The sequence below is a fragment of the Mobula hypostoma genome, chromosome 1 (assembly GCF_963921235.1).
Source record: "Mobula hypostoma chromosome 1, sMobHyp1.1, whole genome shotgun sequence".
Lineage (NCBI taxonomy): Eukaryota > Metazoa > Chordata > Chondrichthyes > Myliobatiformes > Myliobatidae > Mobula > Mobula hypostoma.
This window is the reverse complement of record NC_086097.1, coordinates 141,959,752-141,978,805: the sequence shown is the minus strand read 5'-3', so window position 1 is coordinate 141,978,805 and position 19,054 is coordinate 141,959,752. Positions and strand designations below refer to the sequence as shown.

Sequence of the window (19,054 nt, the reverse complement as noted above, 5' to 3'; positions counted from 1 at the left end):
TAAGAGATTTGAAAGTGGGAGGGCAAGGGGGAGATCCAAAATGATAGGAGAAGACAGGAGGGGGAGGGATGGAGCCAAGAGCTGGATAGGTGATTGGCAAAGGGGATATGAGAGGATCATGGTACAGGAGACCCAGGGAGAAAGACAAGGGAGGGGAACCCAGAGGATGGGCAAGGGGTATAGTCAGAGGGACGGAGGGAGAAGAAGGAGAGTGAGAGAAAGAATGTGTGTATAAAAATAAATCACGGATGGGGTACAAGGGGGAGGTGAGGCATTAGCAGAAGTTAGAGAAGGCTACCCAGATGGAATATAAGGTGTTGTTCCTCCAACCTGAGTGTGGCTTCATCTTTAGAGGAGGCCATGGATAAACATGTCAGAATGGGAATGGGATGTGGAATTAAAATGTGTGGCCACTGTTTGGGAACTTTATTTACTCACTTATATATGCATATACTGTGCTCTGCTAACCTGTTTGCCTTATCTTGTTTTATATTACTTTATCTCGTAGTTACTCATAAAATAGTGTTTATAACAGAAGACTCAGACTGCAGGTGTGTCCATTTCTGCTGGTCCTTTTCAACCCATTACAGGGTACGTAACACTGCATTCTATAAAATAACTGCTGTGTACTAAAGTCAAGAAAGGACTGAAATAAAAGTGTGATCTTACTTCTATTATTGTACTTGGCTGTTTTTCTTTTAATTCATTCTTTATCATGTAGCAAGACCAACAATTGTTGCTTACCCACAACTTCCCCCAAAAAGGTGTTATTGAGCTCAATGCTTGAACCACTACTGTCCTTCTAGTTAAGGTATTTGCCAGCAGTGCTATTGAATAGTGTGCAGGACTTCGATCCAGCAACAATGAGAAATGCCAACATACTTTCTCGTTAGGATGGCATGCGTCTTTGGCAGGAACCTACAGGTGATGGTCTTCTGTTAAGTTGTCCTTCTTGGTGACAGGGAACATGAGCACTGTTGGAAAAAACTAGGAAAGTAACCGCAGGACATTTTACAGCTGGCACACACTGCAGCCATTGTATGTCAGTGTAGATAAAATATCTAGTGTGGTTGATGGGGTGCTAAGCAAGACACCCATTTTGTCCCAATGATATGGATCTACACTCATCCAGACAAGTTGTCAGTTCTCAATAACACTCACGACATGTACCTTGCAAGTAGTGGTGAGGCTTTGGGATGTAAGGAACTCAGTAACCCACTGCAGGCCACCCAGCCCTCCATTCACTCTTTGAGCCACACTATTTATGTGGCTGTTCCAGCTGAGCTCTTGGTCAATAGTGGACCAAGAACTCAGGATGTTGACAGTGTAGGACGCAGCACTGCAAATCCTATAGAATACCAAGGCTGTGTTGTTAGATTCCTCTCAATAGAGAGGTCATTGCCCATCACTTTTGTGGTAATTTTACCTATATATATCAACTAATCTATTAGTTTACATATCCTTGTACCTTTTCAGTCTAGATCAGGGGTCCCCAACCTTTTTTGCACTGCGGACCGGTTAATATTGACAATATTCTTGCGGACCAGCCGACCGGGGTGGGGGTGGGGGGGGGTAGGGTTGCCAACAGACAAGAGTAGCAGTCAAATATGTTGTGTTTACCCAGAGAAAGACTACAATGACCATGAAGCCTTGCGCGGGCACCAGTGCGCACGCGTGTACCTGCCGATTTTTTTTCCTGCAAATCGTTTTTGGCGATTCTGTTCGGGGGGGGGAGGGTGGAATTAATCACGACCGGAATATCGATGATACAGTGATAAGTCAATTACCAGGGGAGCTTGAAGTAAGTGTTGAATGAACTTCCACTAGAAGTGGTAGGGGCAGGTTCGATATTATCACTTAAAGAAAAATTGGATAGGTATATGGACAGGAGAGGAATGGAGGGTTATGGGCTGAGTGCAGGTCGCTGGGACTAGGTGAGAGTAGCGTTCGGCACAGACTAGAAGGGCAGAGATGGCCCGTTTCTGTGCTGTAATTGTTATATGGTTATATAAGTAATTCAACAGCATCATAACATTTTAAGTAACGTTTGGATATTAAAAACACAGCACATATTTTCCCCGTATGAACATATAAAATCATTGCAACACACCAATATCGCTGAAGACGGACCCAAGAGGGGTGATGGGAGACAGCGATACTCGAAGGGGGTTCCTGATGTCCAGTCTATTCCACAGTTTAGTTTTCGTTGCATTCATTGCAGATAACTCTGCTTCGCAGAAAAATGTTGGAAATGGAAGCCACGTTTTCAGGGCTTTCCTGACTATCTCAGGATATTTAGCCTTGACTTTGATCCAGAATGCCGGCAGAGATGTTATGTCAAACATACTTTTCAGCCCGCCGTCATTTGAAAGCTCGAGGGTTGATCTTCTTCCCGCGCTGACATGGATGACGCGCAGGTAATGACCTCGCATGCGTAATGGCTCAACAGTGGCCATGACAGGGAATGAGGAAAGGTGCAGCTGACTCATATCGTTTCATATCGCCAAATCATATCGTTTCCGCGCGGCCCGGTAGCACATGCTTTGCGGCCCGGTGGTTGTGGACCGCTGGTCTAGATTATATCCTCAAGTCTACAGAATTCATAACAGTCCAACTCAAAGGAAAGGGCATTACCGATGAACCAATTCTGTCAAAGATGACTTTCATTCCTCTGAGTAACTTCAGCAGCTGGATAAATCAAGGCCATTGTTAATACCAATTGTCACTTTTGTGGATTCTTCCTCCTGACTAGTTCAACTACTGAAAGATAAGCATCTAAATAAGGCAGCAAATTCTGTTGAGGAGCATGGAATCAGAAAACCTATTATAAATTGACCATCCACATCATTGTTAAAACATCAATCACAATCTTGCTAGAGGCTGTTTAGCAAGATAACCACCTTAATACAAAAACAGATTAAAAGAAGCATTTTTATTACCTTGGAAAAGGCTTGTCCAAAGATGTTTTATCTGTGATTGAGAGGAAATCTGTACAGTCCATCATCTCTTCTTCCACAAACTCATCCATCTCTTCATTTTCCTCCACCAGACCCATCCGTGGTTGCCCATCAGCAAACTTTGCAGCCAACCGCTGGTACTCCTGAGTTTGAAAGAGCTGGTTTTTCGGCCCAAGAAGGCCCCATTGCTGACAAACACAACCAACAAGAATATAGTCTGAAAAACGTTGTCAACCTCTCTCCAAATCAGACAGCGGTGAACTGGTAAGAGTGGAATATCTTAGGACACCAGATTTATTCCGTCCACATTACCAGTGCTTCCTTGCTTGAGAACAGCTTTTTGGCACTGGTAAGGCTAATGTGCAAAGGTCAACCACAAGTGAAAAAAGCACAAATAACATCAGAGATATGTAAGAATGTTTAAGCCTTTGACTTTTGCCTTTTTATTGTTAAAGCTATAAATAAACAGAAAATCACAGTGCTCTTACCCTTAATTAAAGGGCCATATTGCACTTAGTTCATAGAGATAAAATTGCAGCATGTTCTCAGAAGCTGCATCAAAACATCTCATTTTAACTGATAAGGAAACTTGCTCAACTCCTGAGGCTTGTCAGCTGAGATACCCACAGGTCCCAGGAAAACAAACTGATGTATTACATCTCTCAGCCCTAACTGTGAATTAATTGCATTCAATAAACAATTCAATCATACCTTGAATATTCCACAAGCTACTGCTGCAGCATGTTTCTCTGCATCAATCTTCTTAGCACCGAAACCCTCTACCACCAGTTTTCTTGGCCAATATACATAGAGGAGAGTTTTCTTTGTAAAGAAAGAGAAAGCCATAAACTTAATAAATAAAAAACATATCATTTAGCTTACAAAAGATGACAACTACTTGCCTAGCAAAATATTATAAAATAGGACCAGGTCAATATTAAGAACAAACACAGGCCCTGTCCTTATTCAACGGACGGAGGCCAAACTACAATGTGTGAGAACTTGATAACGACTGGCTCAACAATACATATATCAATCTACTCCTGCCTGTATACCATTGTGCCATCTCATCTGCTGGGTCTGTCCTGCCAGTGAAATGTACTTTTAAGTGATGTAGGCATGCAGACATGATTGGCATGTTTTTTCAATTCCAAATTCTCTCTCAACTGAAGAGGCAATCATACCATTATATCTGGAGTCTCATAATGGACTGACTGGCTAAGATCGGCAGATTTCCTTCCAAGGACACCTGCCAATTGGGTAGGTTTTTATGACAATCTGGGCACACGAGAGTGGCAGACGCAGAAATCTGGAGAAACACTCAAAAAGCTGAATGAACTCAGCAGGCCAGGTAGTACCTATAGGGGGAAATGGGTAGTCAACATTTTAAGTCAACCCCTTCATCTGGACTGTCTAGATGAAGGATCTGGTTATTGACAATCCAGTAGTTTAATGGCTAACATGTCTGAAATTATTTTTTTTTCCATTTTAATTCAATAATTTATTTAAGTAGCCTAAGTTTAATTCCACAGATAATTTATCTGCCTTATACTAAAATTCTTTTAATACTTGTCAGAGATTTTAGGAAGCTACGTAGAAAGCTGAAGGAAGCTTGGATCATCACTGAGTCCAGAAGCCCCTATGCATCCCCAGTAGTTGTGACCAGGATGAAGAATGTGTGTGGACTATAGGACTCTGAACATGCGTACTGCTCCCGACCAGTATACGGTCCCAAGGATCGAAGACGAGCTGGCCTGTCTGAGTGGTGTGAAGTGGTTCAGAGTGCTGGACTTGAGGAGTGGGTGTTACCAGATCCCCATGAGTGAGGCTGACAAAGAGAAGACGGCATTTATATGTCCCCTGGGATAACTGCCTCTCTCACTTTCCACCTCCGACGTTTGCGCCACCCTGAGCAGGGTGAATGTACGGAAGGCAGCTGGTCCGGATGGAATACCTGGCCATGTGCTCAGAGTCTGTGCAGGGCAATTGGCTGGGGTCTTCACGGACATTTTTAATCTGACCCTGGCCACAAGCTTCAAGATCGCCACCATCGTGCCAGTGCCAAAGCATTCCACTGCCACGGGCCTGAATGACTTCTGCCCAGTTGCACTCACCCCCATCATTGCAAAGTGCTTTGAGAGACTGGTTCTATCACATCTGAAATCCTGTCTGCCCACTACCCTGGACCCCCATCAATTTGTCTATTGCACCAACAGGTCAACAGAGGACGCCATCTCCACGGCACTTCACTCTGCCCTGATCCACCTGGACAGCCTCAACTCTTACATCAGAATGCTGTTCATTGACTTTGGTTCAGCATTCAATACTGTGATCCCCTCCAAGCTGATCGCCAAACTTCGCCAGCTTGGTATCAGCTCATCCCTCTGCAATTGGACCTTGGACTTTCTGACTAACAGACCCTAATGAGTTCAGTTAGACAACCTCTCCTCCTCCACTCTCACCCTGAACACTGGCGTGCCTCAAGGTGCCTCAAGGCTGTGTTCTGAGCCCTCTTCTGTACTCCCTTTTCACCTATGACTGCGTTCCTGTACATGGTTCTAACTCCATAATCAAGTTCGCAGATGACACCACGGTGGTTGGCCTGATCAGAGGGGATGACGGGATGACCTACAGGGACAAGGTCCAGCACCTGGCCATGTGGTGTGCCGACAACAACCTGGCCCTTAACACCCAGACCAAGGAGATCATTGTGGACTTCAAGCATTCTAGGAGCCACATCCTCCTCCCCATCTACATCAACAGAGCTGTAGTGGAGTGTGCACCAAGCTTCAAATTCCTTGAGTCCACATCTCACCTGGTCCCTGAACTCCTCCATCCTGATCAAAAAGGCGCAACAGCACCTTTATTTCCTGCAGAGCATCAAGAAAGCTCACCTCGGTCCTAGGATACTGTCGGACTTTTACCGCTGTACCATTGAGAGCATACTCACCAACTGCATCTCAGTGTGGTATGGCAATTGTCCCATATCAGACCGCAAAGTACTCCAGTGTGTGGTGAAAACTGCCCAGCGGACTATCGGCACCCAATTGCCCACCATTGAGAACATCTACCATAAACGCTGCCTGGGCAGGGATGCATCTCACTCTAACCATGGACTTTTTACTCTCCTCCCATCTGGTAGGTGCTACAGGAGCCTCCGCTCCCACACCAGCAGGCACAGGAAGAGCTTCTTCTCTGAGCCTGTGACCCTGCTGAACCTCACATCACAGCACTAAGCAGTATTGCACCCATATTGTACTGTCTCAGTACTTTTATATCTGTGTGCTGTAGCATTTACTTTTTATTCACAGTTATTTTGTAAATAATACCATTCTTTGCATTTCTGGTCAGATGCTAACTGCATTACCTTGGTTTTGTATCTGTACTCAGCAACAATGACAATAAAGTTGAATCTAATCTAATCTAATTCTTCCAGTTCGAAAGGATGTCCCATGGCATATCGGGAGCCCCTGCAACTGTCCAGCATGTCATGAAGAACACGGTGGGGGATAGGAGCCGGTTTGAGATATTGGTGTATCTGGATGACCTCATCGTGTTTGGGTCCACCTTGGAGGAACATGAAGAGAGGCTACTGAAGGTGCTGGGCTGCCTGAAAGCTGAAGGGTTAAAACTTTCCCTGGACAAGTGCCAGTTCTGCAAGATGTCAGTCAACTATGTTGGGCATAGAGTCTCACGGGATGGAGTAGTTATAGATCCATCTAAGTTAGAGGCGGTGACCATACGGCCAAGGCCCCAGACCGTGAGCACTTTGCACTCGTTCCTTGGGTCCTGCGGTTACTGAGAGGTTCATGAAGGGCTATGCAAAAGTGAGTCACCCTTTAAATCAGCTTCTGTGTGGTTACCCTCCCTTGGGGAAGAAAGGTAGGAGGACAAAAGAAAAGGAGGGTAAAGATTATCTTCGCCCTTCGGAGCCTTTTGGAGCAAAATGGGATGCGAAATGTAAAGAGGCCTTTCAGTAGCTGAAGGAGCTCTGACACAAGCACCTGTGCTGGCTTTTGCAGACTCCCGATTACCATATGTACTGCATACAGGTGCCAGCAGAGAGGGCTTAGGGGATGTCCTGTATCAGGACACAGGGTTGAGACCTGTTGTGTTAGTCAGCCGGAGTCTGTCACCCACTGAGAAAAACTAACTCACGCATAAGTTTGAGTTCCTGGCATTGAAATGGGCTATGGTGGATAAGTTGAGTGACTACCTCTATGGTGCCAAGTTTGTGGTGAGGACGGACAACAATCCCCTAACTTATATCCTGACCTTGGCAAAATTAGATGCCACAGGCCATCAGTGGTTGGCGGCACTGTCTGCCTATGACTTCAGCCTAAAGTACCGGCAGGGAAGTAGGAACATTGACGCCGAAGCTTTGTCCCAACGTGCGCATGAAGGGCTGAACAGGGACAAGAAGTGGGAGAGCGTTCCTGCTCCAGGAGTGAAGGCCATGTGCCAGTTTGCCATCACGGTGAAGGCAAGGGCAGGATTGAGCGGTAGATCAACTGAGAGTTTCTGATGGCCTAATTTCACAAGCTTACTGTAATCTGACTGCTCTGAAGACAAATCAGTTGCCAGAATTGAGTCCTAGGGAAGTGGCAGCTGCTCAGCAAGATGACACAGGCATCCATACCATTTGATCAATGGTCGAAAAGGGAGACATGGTTCAAACCGAGAGGATGAGGCATCCATACCATTTGATCAATGGTCGAAAAGGGAGACATGGTTCAAACCGAGAGGATGAGGCATCCATACCATTTGATCAATGGTCGAAAAGGGAGACATGGTTCAAACCGAGAGGATGAGGCATCCATACCATTTGATCAATGGTCGAAAAGGGAGACATGGTTCAAACCGAGAGGATGAAACACGCTGCGGTGTCTCAATTTCTGAAAGAAAGGCCTAAATTGGAATTGAGGCACCAGATCCTATACCGGGTCACCTCGCCTCCGGACCGGCCTCAAGTGTTCCTAGCTGGTTCTGTCTGAGAAGGATCAGAGGATTATGTTGAAGTCACTTTATGATGATTCTGGCCATTTGGGGGTTGAAAAGACCTATGGATTACTCAGACATCGGTTCTACTGGCCCCGAATGAAGCTGGAGGTCGAAGAGTCCTGCAAGTTGTGCATTCAATGAATACAGGGGAAATGCTGCCTACGAGGACCGCTCCATTGTCCCACTTGCAGAGTGCGAGGCCCCTTGACCTGGTGTGTATGGATTTCCTGTCAATAGAGGCAAAAGCCAGTAACATGGCAAATGTCTTGGTCATTACGGATCACTACACCAGATATGTGCAATCTTTCCCTACCAACAACCAGAGGGCATCCACGGTGGCCAAAGTGTTATGGGAGAAGTACTTCATTTATTATGGCCTCTCCACGTGGATAAATAGTGATCAGGGACGGGATTTCAAGAGAAGGCTCATACATGAGTTACTGAGCATGCTTGAAGGCAAGAAGTCGAAGACCACACCTTATCACCTGCGGGGTGATCACCAGCCCGAGAGGTTTAATCAGACATTGCTAGACATGCTCGGAACCTTGGAGATCAGCAAAAAGAATAAGTGGAGTCAACATATTGGACATCTGGTCCACTGCTACAACTGTACATGAAATGAAGCTACCGGGTACTCGCCATATTATCTGATGTTTGGGTGCTGGGCCAGGTTGCCCATCAACTTTTGTTTTGGGACGGGTGAGGAAGATCTACCACTGAAGACTTATTTGAAATATGTGACTGATATGAGAAGGGAGCTGAAAAAGGCTTATGAATTAGCTGAGGTCGCAGCTGCCAAGCAGAATCAAGGAAATAAGAGGAGGTATGATCAAAAGGTTAGGTTCTTCCAACTCATGTCGGGAGACCACATCATAAAGAATTCGGGGCTACCTGGGAAGCATAAGTTGGCTGACCTTGGGCAGCTATGCCCTATCTAGTGGAGAGTCAGATGCCAAATGTACCAGTTTTCTGGGTGAAACCAGAGGATGGGAATGGGCCTGTCAAGATTCTCCATCAGAACCACCTTCTACCTCTGGGACAAGGGGTGCTTGTTGATCCAGACCCTGACCTGGAGCCTACAGCGAGTAAGAGGACTCTGCAACAACACGGAGAGACTGAAGGACCAGCAGCAGGAAAGATTAGACCGGTCCCCGCCCCTGAATGGGATACGGACTCGGAGGATGAGGAAATGGGGGTGTGATATACGCTGCCTTTTGCTAACTCCCCACTGATTGAGGAAGAGATACCCAAATTTTCCCAGGCCGAGGCAGATGAAATTCGGGGTACAATCTGTGGACAGACTGGGTTTCAGTGGGACTGTGAAGGGGATGAAGCAGAGCTCAGCCAAGTGGCAGAGAGATCCGAGTTGCAGGAGGGCACGAGTGGTAGACCGGGAGAGGCCTCACCATATAGGCCAGAAGTGTCCCAAGGATTGTCTGAAACTGAAGGAATAGATGATGAGGTCTCAAAGAATCAGGAGACCCCCCCAGATAGGCTGGCCTATGTAGCACTGGGGGAACAGAGTGCTACGGCCATCTCTGCTTAAGTACCCGGGGGCTCACTCTCCGAGGGGTTTCCCAACGTTCACACTCCCGCCTGAAGTGTCCCTCTTCACCACAGTTATAACAGACAATACCAGCTGCTCCCCATCTCACGGGACCCCAGCCACTAGCAGCCATCTGCATAGTCCATCCCCTCAGGGGGTTCATCTCCCTATCAGCTCCATCATACAGGGGGAGTGGGGGGGGGGGAGAGACCTGCTGATAACAACTGGACATCTCAGTTCTCAACTCGGCTATGATCTCCTTTACCACTCCTTGGTGTGGGCTATTCGTGGTCATTTCAATCTAGGGGGCTACTACAGAGATCTGCACCCTGCTGACCAAGGCCCCCCCCCCTGCCCCTGCCGTGCCTCTGGCACATTCTCCTCCTCTCATACCTCTCTGATCAGCTCAAAAACGAGGGGGGGGGGGGGATCTTACGAGACAGTTGTAGACCCCAAGTGATCAGGTCTGGGGACTAGGTACCTTTTGCTATTTGGTCTGTTCTTAACTGATCCACCTCAGCTCTCTGAATGGCCCCTCTACGCCGCAAGCAATTTAGCTGCCTCTCTAGCCGAAAAATGTAGGCAAAAAGCTTCTCCCCTTCTCCTGACACGTTCTGAAACCCCATCATGAGCTCCATTTGGCTTCCCGTTACACAAGCAGTTTTTCTAGCACTTGCATGTAGGCCGCAGAGGTGACAAAGGGGGTCTGGGTCTTTACGGCCCTCACTATGTCAGCAGCCCAGCCTCAAACTCTCAACCAATTGTTGTCTTTTCACGTCATCAGAGCACTGCCACTCATCTAACAACTGAGAGGTCTGCTCCACCCAAGTGTCATACTCCTCTTCCCCCTTAAGGGTGGGCTTCACTCCAGAGAATATTCTCAGCTTTCGATAGATAGGACCCTCTGCTTGGGCACTGGCCCATTTATTTGCCAGGAAGGTAAGGGCTGATACCAACTCAGAAGTCCCACCCTTCACTGGAGGACTCATTAGACATCCCAAATCAGACCACTCCTTTCCCTCGCGCTGCAGAAACGAGAGTAACCTGTCTTTGAAGTCTCCGCCCCCAGCGACGGGAGATCCGGCTTGCGATTCGTCCCACTCTCCTACACTCTCCTCTTCCCGGAAAGTACGGACCGCCCACTCAACACACACACATTTGTTACCAGTAACCCTATGGATTCGCACCACCGCTCAACCCCTGCAGCATCCATAACTATGTATCATAATCACTTTACCAGATAATAGCTTAGCAGAAACTTAAACACACAACCCACTGGATCAATGCTCAGGGCAATCACGTGGCATCCAACTAACTCGATCCCGGACAATACCCCCACAATTAAACACTCTGGTTTCTTCGGCTGTGTAACTCTAAGGCAGACAATCTCTGGCCCATCAAATGTGTCAGGTTGAGGCACGAGCCCACCCCAAACTCCTGGTTTGTGTGGATGCTGTGTGATTTGTTACCCTGTTACAAATGAGTGCCATGAAACAACAGACAGCACACCGTATACAATTAAAAGATTTAGCTTTATAATTCTTAATTTGATTAAAGGGTTAATAAAGAAAGAACAAAAAAAGGGCCCATTTTAATGAAACAGTCTAACGTGCACAAGTTAGAGCTCACGGTTTCCCGTTGCTGATCGTCCATCAATCTCCCTGCTCCGGGTCAAATCTTACGACCTCTTCTCTCTGGCATTTTCCATCTTCATCTCCCACTCACAAAAACCCCAAGCCTAACCTTTGTGTCCCTCACCAGAGAAACCTCCTCTTAATCTCACCATCCTAATTGGATGGCATACAATTCACCTACCTCTCATAGAAACCATAGAACCATAGAAAACTACAGCACAGAAACAGGCCTTTTGGCCCTTCTTGGCTGTGCCGAACCATTTTCTGCCTAGTCCCACTGACCTGCCTTTAATCCTGACAGGAACATACAAATTCTGCACTCTCAAAATTTCTCCTTTGAAGGCTTCCCACCTACTGATCACATCCTTGCCAGAGAACAACCTGTCCCAATCCACGCTTTTTAGATCCTTTCTCATTTCTTCAAATTTGGCCTTCTTTCAGTTAAGAATCTCAACCCTAGGACCAGATCTATCCTTGTCCATGATCAAGTTGAAACTAATGGTGTTATGATCACTGGAACCAAAGTGCTCCCCTACACAGACTTCCGTCACTTGTCCTAACTCGTTTCCTAACAGGAGATCCAATATTCATCTTCAACAATAACCCAAACATAAGCAGAAAACAAGCAGCTCCCACTGAACAGCACAAAATGAAATCCAGAACAGCATAACAGTGAAAAATATGAATCAGGTCATTACACCTACAACATGGCTTTTCAGAGCTGTTCGTGGTTGAGCCCACTAGGGGATCAGCTATTCTGGATTGAGCGTTGTGCAATGAACTGGAATTGATTAGAGTTTAAGGTAAAGGAACCCTTAGGGGCAGTGATTATAATATGATAGAATTCACCTTGCCATTTGAGAAGATGAAGCTGAAGTCGGATGCATCAGTATTACAGTGGAGAAAAGGGAATTATAGAGGCATGAGAGAGGAGCTAGCTTAAACTGATGGCAATAAGAACACTGCAGGGATGACGACAGAAATAGCACCGGCTGGAATTTCTGGGAGCAATTCGGAAGGCACAGGATATATACATCCCAAGGAAGAAGTAGTAATCTAAAGGCAAGATGACACAGCCATGCCTAACAAGAGAAGTCAAAGCCAACATAAAAGCCAAAGAGAGGGCATATAATACAGCAAAAATAAGTGGGAAGTTAGAGGGTGGGAAGCTTTTAAAAAAAAGGTCATTAAGAAGGTCAAGATGGAATACGAAAGTAAGCGAGCCAATAATATTAACGGGGATACGAAAAGTTTCTTCAGATACATAAAATGTAAAAGAGAGATGAGAGTAGATATCAGACCACTGGAAAATGATGCTGGACTGGTGGTAATAGCCTCATTCAATTATTTATCTCCATTGCTGGAGACTTTTACTGGCAATGTTCCACGGTTGACATGAGAAGCACCCCAAATGACTGTTCATCATATGCAAGCCAAAAGAGTCATGTGGGGTAAGTCTCATGTCATCAACCGTGGAACATTGCCAGTAATAGTCTCCAGCAATGGAGATAAGTAACTGGCAGACATTGCTATTCTACTTTAATGCATTACTTACAGTTGCAAGATAAAGTTTATGAACCCTTTGCAATTTTCTGGTTTTCTGCATTAATTACTCATAATATACGTCTGATCTTCATCTGTCACAATAATAGACAAACTCAATCTGCCTTAACTAATGACACAAACAATTGTACTTTTCATGTCTTTATTGAACATATTGTTTAATCATTTCAGTCCAGGCTAGAAAAAGTGTATGAACCCTTGTATTTAATAACTGGTAGAACCTCCTTTAGCAGGAATAACCTCCACCAAACAGTCCCTGTAGCTACTGATCAGACTTGCACAATGGCGAAGAGGAATTTTAGACCATTTCTCCATACGAAACCACTTCAGTTCATCAATATTTCTGGGATACCTTGCATGAACAGCACTTTTCAGGGCATGCCACAGCATCTCAATTGGGTCAAGATCAGGACTCTGACTTGGCCATTCCAAAACACAAATTTTCTTCTTTTTCAACCATTCTGTTGTTGATTTACTCTTGTGCTGTGGATCATTGTCTTGTTGCATCATCTAACTTCTATTAAGCTTCAGGTGATAGACCGCCACACTGACATTCTCCTATAAAATATCTTGATACAATTTTGAATTCATTATTCCCTCAACGATTGCAAGCTGTCCAGGCCCTGAGGCGGCAAAGCATCCCCACACCATGATGCTCCTTCCACCATGCTTGGGATGAGGTTTTGGTGTTGGTGTGCAGTGTCCTTTTCCCTCCAAACATAGCAGTGTGCATTTCTACCAAAAAGTTCAACTTTTGCCTCATGTCCACAGAACACAGTCTCAAAAGCAACACGGAACTTCCAGGTGGTCTTTAGCAAATCTGAGACCTGCAGCAATGTTTTCTTTGGAGAGTAGTGGTTTCCTCCATAGTGTCCTTCCATAAACACCATTCTTGTTCAGAGGTTTTCCTTATAGTGGACAAATGAACAGAGACTTTAACCAGTTCTAGAGATTTCTGCAGGTCTTTTGCTGTTACCTTTGGGTTCTTTTCCATCTCATTCAGCATTGCATGTTGTGCCCTTAATGTGATCTTTGCAGGATGCCCACTCCTAGGGAGAGTAGCAACAGTACCAAATTTCTTCCATTTGTAAATGTTTTCTCTTGCTGCGGACTGATAAACACTCAAGTGTTTAGAAATGCTTTTGTAGCCTTTTCTAGCTTCATGCATCTCTACAATTCTTCTTTTAAGATCCACTGAAAGTTGTTTTAATCAGGGCATGGCGCACACATACAGATCGTTCTTGAGAAGAACAGTCTTTGTCAGTAACCTGCCTTTGTGTGTCTTTTTTATAGAGCAGGGCACCTCAACGACCCCCACCTCCAATCTCATTTCATTGATTGGAACACCTGACTCCAAATAGCTTTTGCAGAAGGCACTACCCAAGAGGGTCACATACTCTTTTGAACCTAAACTGTGATTGTTTAAATGGAGTACTCAGTGTTGACAAGAAGAAATACACTTATTTGTGTGTTATAAATTTAGGCAGATTGCGTTTGTCTATTATTGTGACCTAGATGAAGGACAGACCACATTTTATGAATAATTACTGCAGAAAACTAGGTAATTGCAAAGGGTTCACAAACATTTTTTCTTGCAACTGTATGTATTACACGTCCAGTAACTTATCTGTAGATTGCCTGAATGCAGAGCAGGGAGTGTGAAATCAGGGAGCTTCCCAAGGTCCATCACAGAAGTGCCTTGTCCAGAGAGACAGAAATATTAACCAAAACTGTACTGTGAATATAGATGGAAGAAATCCTTACTTTAATAGGTCCATTGAATGATTTGTAGACAATGTGATCCTTCACATCAGAAACTTTTAGAGCTCGCTGCATAACCTGAGCCAGAAGGCCTTTTGGCTGTGGAAACTCTTGTCGTAGAGCCTGCAAATCTAAACAACAAATATCACCAGTCAGCAAGTCCAAACAATAAAACCTGGAGGATGGGAAGAAGAAAGTGGGGAGGAAGGGAGGGGTTGGTGAAAAGTTCAACTTTCTCCCTTCACAATATGATAACCATCAGAGATACAAATTATTAACCCAGAAGCCATAATGCATACTCTGACCATAGACAGTGAGCAATTGCAAGGTCACTTGTGAATTAGAAATTCAATTCAGCTTCATTTTACATCTACGAAAAATACATTTGTCAAATGGGATCATTGGATATTTACTGTAATGGAAATACTAGCCAATTCTTTCTCTTTCCACATCGTTAGATAGGTTAGGATAGCAACAATGAAACAGGAACAGAAAGGATTTCAGAGATGAGTCCAAGAGAATGTGCTTGATCAATGTGCTCTTTCCCATGTGGAAAGAGACATCATTTCCCAGAACAAATCCAGCAAAATTTATCATTTAGAGCTACCAGTGGGAGAACTTTTGGGATACAATAATAGTCTCACGTTGGGTTAGCAATGAAAAAGAACTAAGAATAACCTGGATTAAAAGCACTAAATTAGAGGGTCAATTTTGATAGGCAGTAAACAGACCTAACCTGGGTAAACTAGAAACAGTAACTGGCAGGCAGCATCATAATCAAATAATTAAAAAAAGACAATTCAGATCCACCCAACATAGTACAAAGACAATTCAGATTCACTCAACATCAGGCCATCAAATCCAGAGAGATCAAACAGAAAAATGGATGAAAACAAATGTTGGTTGATAGTAGACATTTTGAAGCTCGATGAAATACAGGTCCACAATCCCTTATCCGAAATCCTTGGGCCAGTTGCATTTCGGAATTCAGAATTTTTCGGATTTCAGACCACGCCCCCCCCCCCCCCCCCGCCGGATACCAAAAAACATGTATGCTCAAGTCCCTTATTTAACCTGTTTCAGTGCGGTGAACTTTAGGACCCGGCAGCGCACCAAACCTACGCACATCCTCCTGTATACTTTAAATCATCTCTAGATTACTTATAATACCTCATGCAATGTAAATGCTATGTAAATAGTTGTTATACTGTATTGTTTAAGGAACAATGACAAAAAAAATTATTTCCAGCAAAAACATTCAATAAAACATAAAAATACACAGCTTGAATCAAACCGAATCAAACATATGGTAAATGACTTATTGGAATAAATGTAGAACGTCACTGTCACTGTCACTATAAAACTTCAGTAACTTGCCCTTCTGTTTATTTAAATCATATACAGTGGTAGTTCTGACACTATTTTCTTCAGTCAGACGCCGCACCACGATCAAGCTTCTGCAATAACTCCACTTTCTGCGTTACTGATAATGATAGCTGCTTCCTTCTCTTTTTCTCTTTGTTACCCATAGGGGTATCTGCAGCTCTTTCTGACATTTTCACAGTGAAATTAAACACAAAGTCAACAGTGAACACAAAATATCAGCGAACTGCAAATGCACGTGTAACCAGTACGAGTGCTGAGCCACAACTGACGTCTGGCGGCCTCTGCTAGCGCTGCCACATCACACCTGAGTGACATCAGCTGTTGGCAAAAAAAAACTTCGGTTTTCGGAGCTGTTTGGAGTTCAGAATTTCGGATAAAGGAATGTGCACCTGTATTTCATTTTGAAGTGAAATGCACAAAATGAGACAATATGGTAAAGGAATTCAATGGAACGAGTATCCAATTTAAAGTATCAAATCTAGTTCGAACTTTGATTGGAATGTAAGAACTGTTTATAGAGTCCAGAACACTATGCTCAAATGGGAAAATGAGCAAATTACAAATTCTGCAAAAGATCATAAGATACAGGAGCAGAATTAGGCCATTTGCCCTATTGAGTCTGTCTGCTATTCAATCATGGCTGTTATTTTATTAATCCAATTATCTAGTCTTCCCCATATAATACTTAACCTCTTTACCAATCAAGAACGAATCAATATCGGCCTTAAATACACACTTGGCTTTCTGTAGCAACAAAGTCACACCCTCATCTCTGTTTTAAAGGGACATCTTTTTTATTCTGAGGCTGTACCCTTGGATCCTCGACTAACAGAAACATCCACTCCATGTCCAGTCTGCCCAGGCCTTTCAGTAACTAAGTAGGTTTTCATTAAACACTGCTCACATGTCAAGATAAAACAAAAATGCTTCCTCATCTAGATTGTTTGGCAGGCAACTTAAATGCTTTCTCCAGTTACTGATTCTTTGTCAGTATATTTTTTACTTACTCTACCAGAAATCCTCAAGATTTAGCCACTTATAAAATGTCATCGAAGAGAAATAATAGAGCGTATTTTATTTTTCCAAACTGTTAGCAGTCTAGATGAGCCTTCACTCCATACCCTCCAAGGCCTTGACATCCTTCCCAAAACTGTTGCCCAGTTTCACAATAGACAATAGGTGCAGGAGTAGGCCATTCGGCCCTTCGTGCCAGCACCGCCATTCGCCGTGATCATGGCTGATCATCCACAATCAGTATCCAGTTCCTGCCTTATCCGCATAACCTTTGATTCCGCTATCTTTAAGAGCTCTATCCATCTCTTTCTTGAAAGCATCCGGAGACTTGGCCTCCACAGCCTTCTGGGGCAGAGCATTCCATATATCCACCACTCTCTGGATGAAAAAGTTTTTCCTCAGCTCCATTCTAAATGGCCTACCCCTTATTCTTAAACTGTGGCCTCTGGTTCTGGACTCACCCATCAGCAGGAACATGCTTCCTGCCTCCAGCGTGTCCAATCCCTTAATAATCTTATATGTTTCAATAAGATCCCCTCTCAGCCTTCTAAATTCCAGAGTATACAAGCCCAGTCGCTCCAATCTTTCCACATATGACAGTCCCGCCATCCCGGTAATTAACCTTGTGAACCTACGCTGCACTCCCTCAATAGCAAGAATGTCCTTCCTCAAATTTGGAGACCAAAACTGCACACTGTACTCCAGGTGTGGTCTCACCAGGGCCCTGTACAGCTGCAGAAGGACCTCTTTGCTCTTATACTCAATTCCCCTTGTTATGAAGGCCAGCATGCCATTAGCTTTCTTCACAGCCTGTCCAAGTCACCCTGCATTCTCATAATGTCCTCCTCACATTTCACACTGCCATCCAGCTTTGTGTCATCGGCAAATTTGCTAATGTTACTGATAATTCCCTCATCTAAGTCATTAATATATATTGTAAACAGCTGCGGTCCCAGCATTGAACCCTGTGGTACCCCACTGGTCACCGCCTGCCATTCCGAAAGGGACCCATTAATCGCTACTCTTTGTTTTCTGTCAGCCAGCCAATTTTCAATCCATGTCAGTACTCTGCCCCCAATACCATGTGCCCTAATGTTGCCCACTAATCTCCCATGTGGGACTTTATCAAAGGCTTTCTGAAAGTCCAGGTACACTACATCCACTGGCTCTCCCTTGTCCATTTTCATAGTTACATCCTCAAAAAATTCCAGAAGATTAGTCAAGCACTATTTCCCCTTCGTAAATTCATGCTGACTCTGACCAATCCTGTTACTGCTATCCAGATGTGTCGTAATTTCATCTTTTATAATTGACTCCAGCATCTTTCCCACCACCAACGTCAGGCTAACCAGTCTATAATTCCCTGTGTTCTCTCTTCCTCCCTTCTTGAAGAGAGGGACAACATTAGCCACCCTCCAATCCACAGGAACTGATCCTGAATCTATAGAACATTGGAAAATGATTACCAATGCGTCCACGATTTCTAAAGCCACCTCCTTAAGTACCCTGGGATGCAGACCATCAGGTTCTGGGGACTTAACAGCCTTCAGACCCAACAGTCTGTCCAACACCATTTCCTGCCTAATATAAATTTCCTTCAGTTCATCCATTACCTTAGGTCCTTTGGCCACTATTATATCTGGGAGATTGTTTGTGCCTTCCCTAGTGAAGACAGATCCAAAGTACCTGTTCAACTCGTCTGCCATTTCCTTGTTCCCCATAACAAATTCACCCGTTTCTGTCTTCAAGGGCCCAATTTTGGTCTTAACTATTTTTTTCCTTTTCACATACCTAAAGAAGCTTTTACTATCCTCCTTTATATTCTTTGCTAGTTTACCTTCGTACCTCATTTTTTCTCTGCGTATTACCTTCTGTTACTCTTTAAAAGCTTCCCACTCGTCTTTGCTATGTTATACTTCTTCTCTTTTATTTTTATACTGTCCATTACTTCCCTTGTCAGCCACGGCCTCCCCTTACTCCCCTTAGGATCTTTCTTCCTCTTTGGAATGAACTGATCCTGCACTTTTCACATTATTCCCAGAAACACTTGCCATTGCTGTTCCCCTGTCATCCCTGCTAGGGTATTGTTCCATTGAACTTTGGCCAGCTCCTCCCTCATAGCACCATAGTTCCCTTTGTTCAACTGTAATACTGACACTTCTGAGTTTCCCTTCTCCCTCTCAAATTGTAGA

The 19,054-nt window shown here is 44.4% G+C and overlaps 1 protein-coding gene across 1 annotated transcript in view; it reads right to left on the bottom strand.

Annotated features, from left to right (window-relative positions):
• Positions 1-19,054, bottom strand: part of dhx30 (DEAH (Asp-Glu-Ala-His) box helicase 30) — an 86,700-nt gene that overhangs the window by 66,096 nt on the left and 1,550 nt on the right. The window contains exons 2-4 of the mRNA XM_063057112.1: positions 14,466-14,593; positions 3,669-3,779; positions 2,940-3,145 (exon numbers count right to left, since the gene is read on the bottom strand). Of these exons, the coding sequence (XP_062913182.1) occupies positions 2,940-3,145; positions 3,669-3,779; positions 14,466-14,593 (445 nt within the window). The remainder of the gene's footprint in view (positions 1-2,939; positions 3,146-3,668; positions 3,780-14,465; positions 14,594-19,054) is intronic.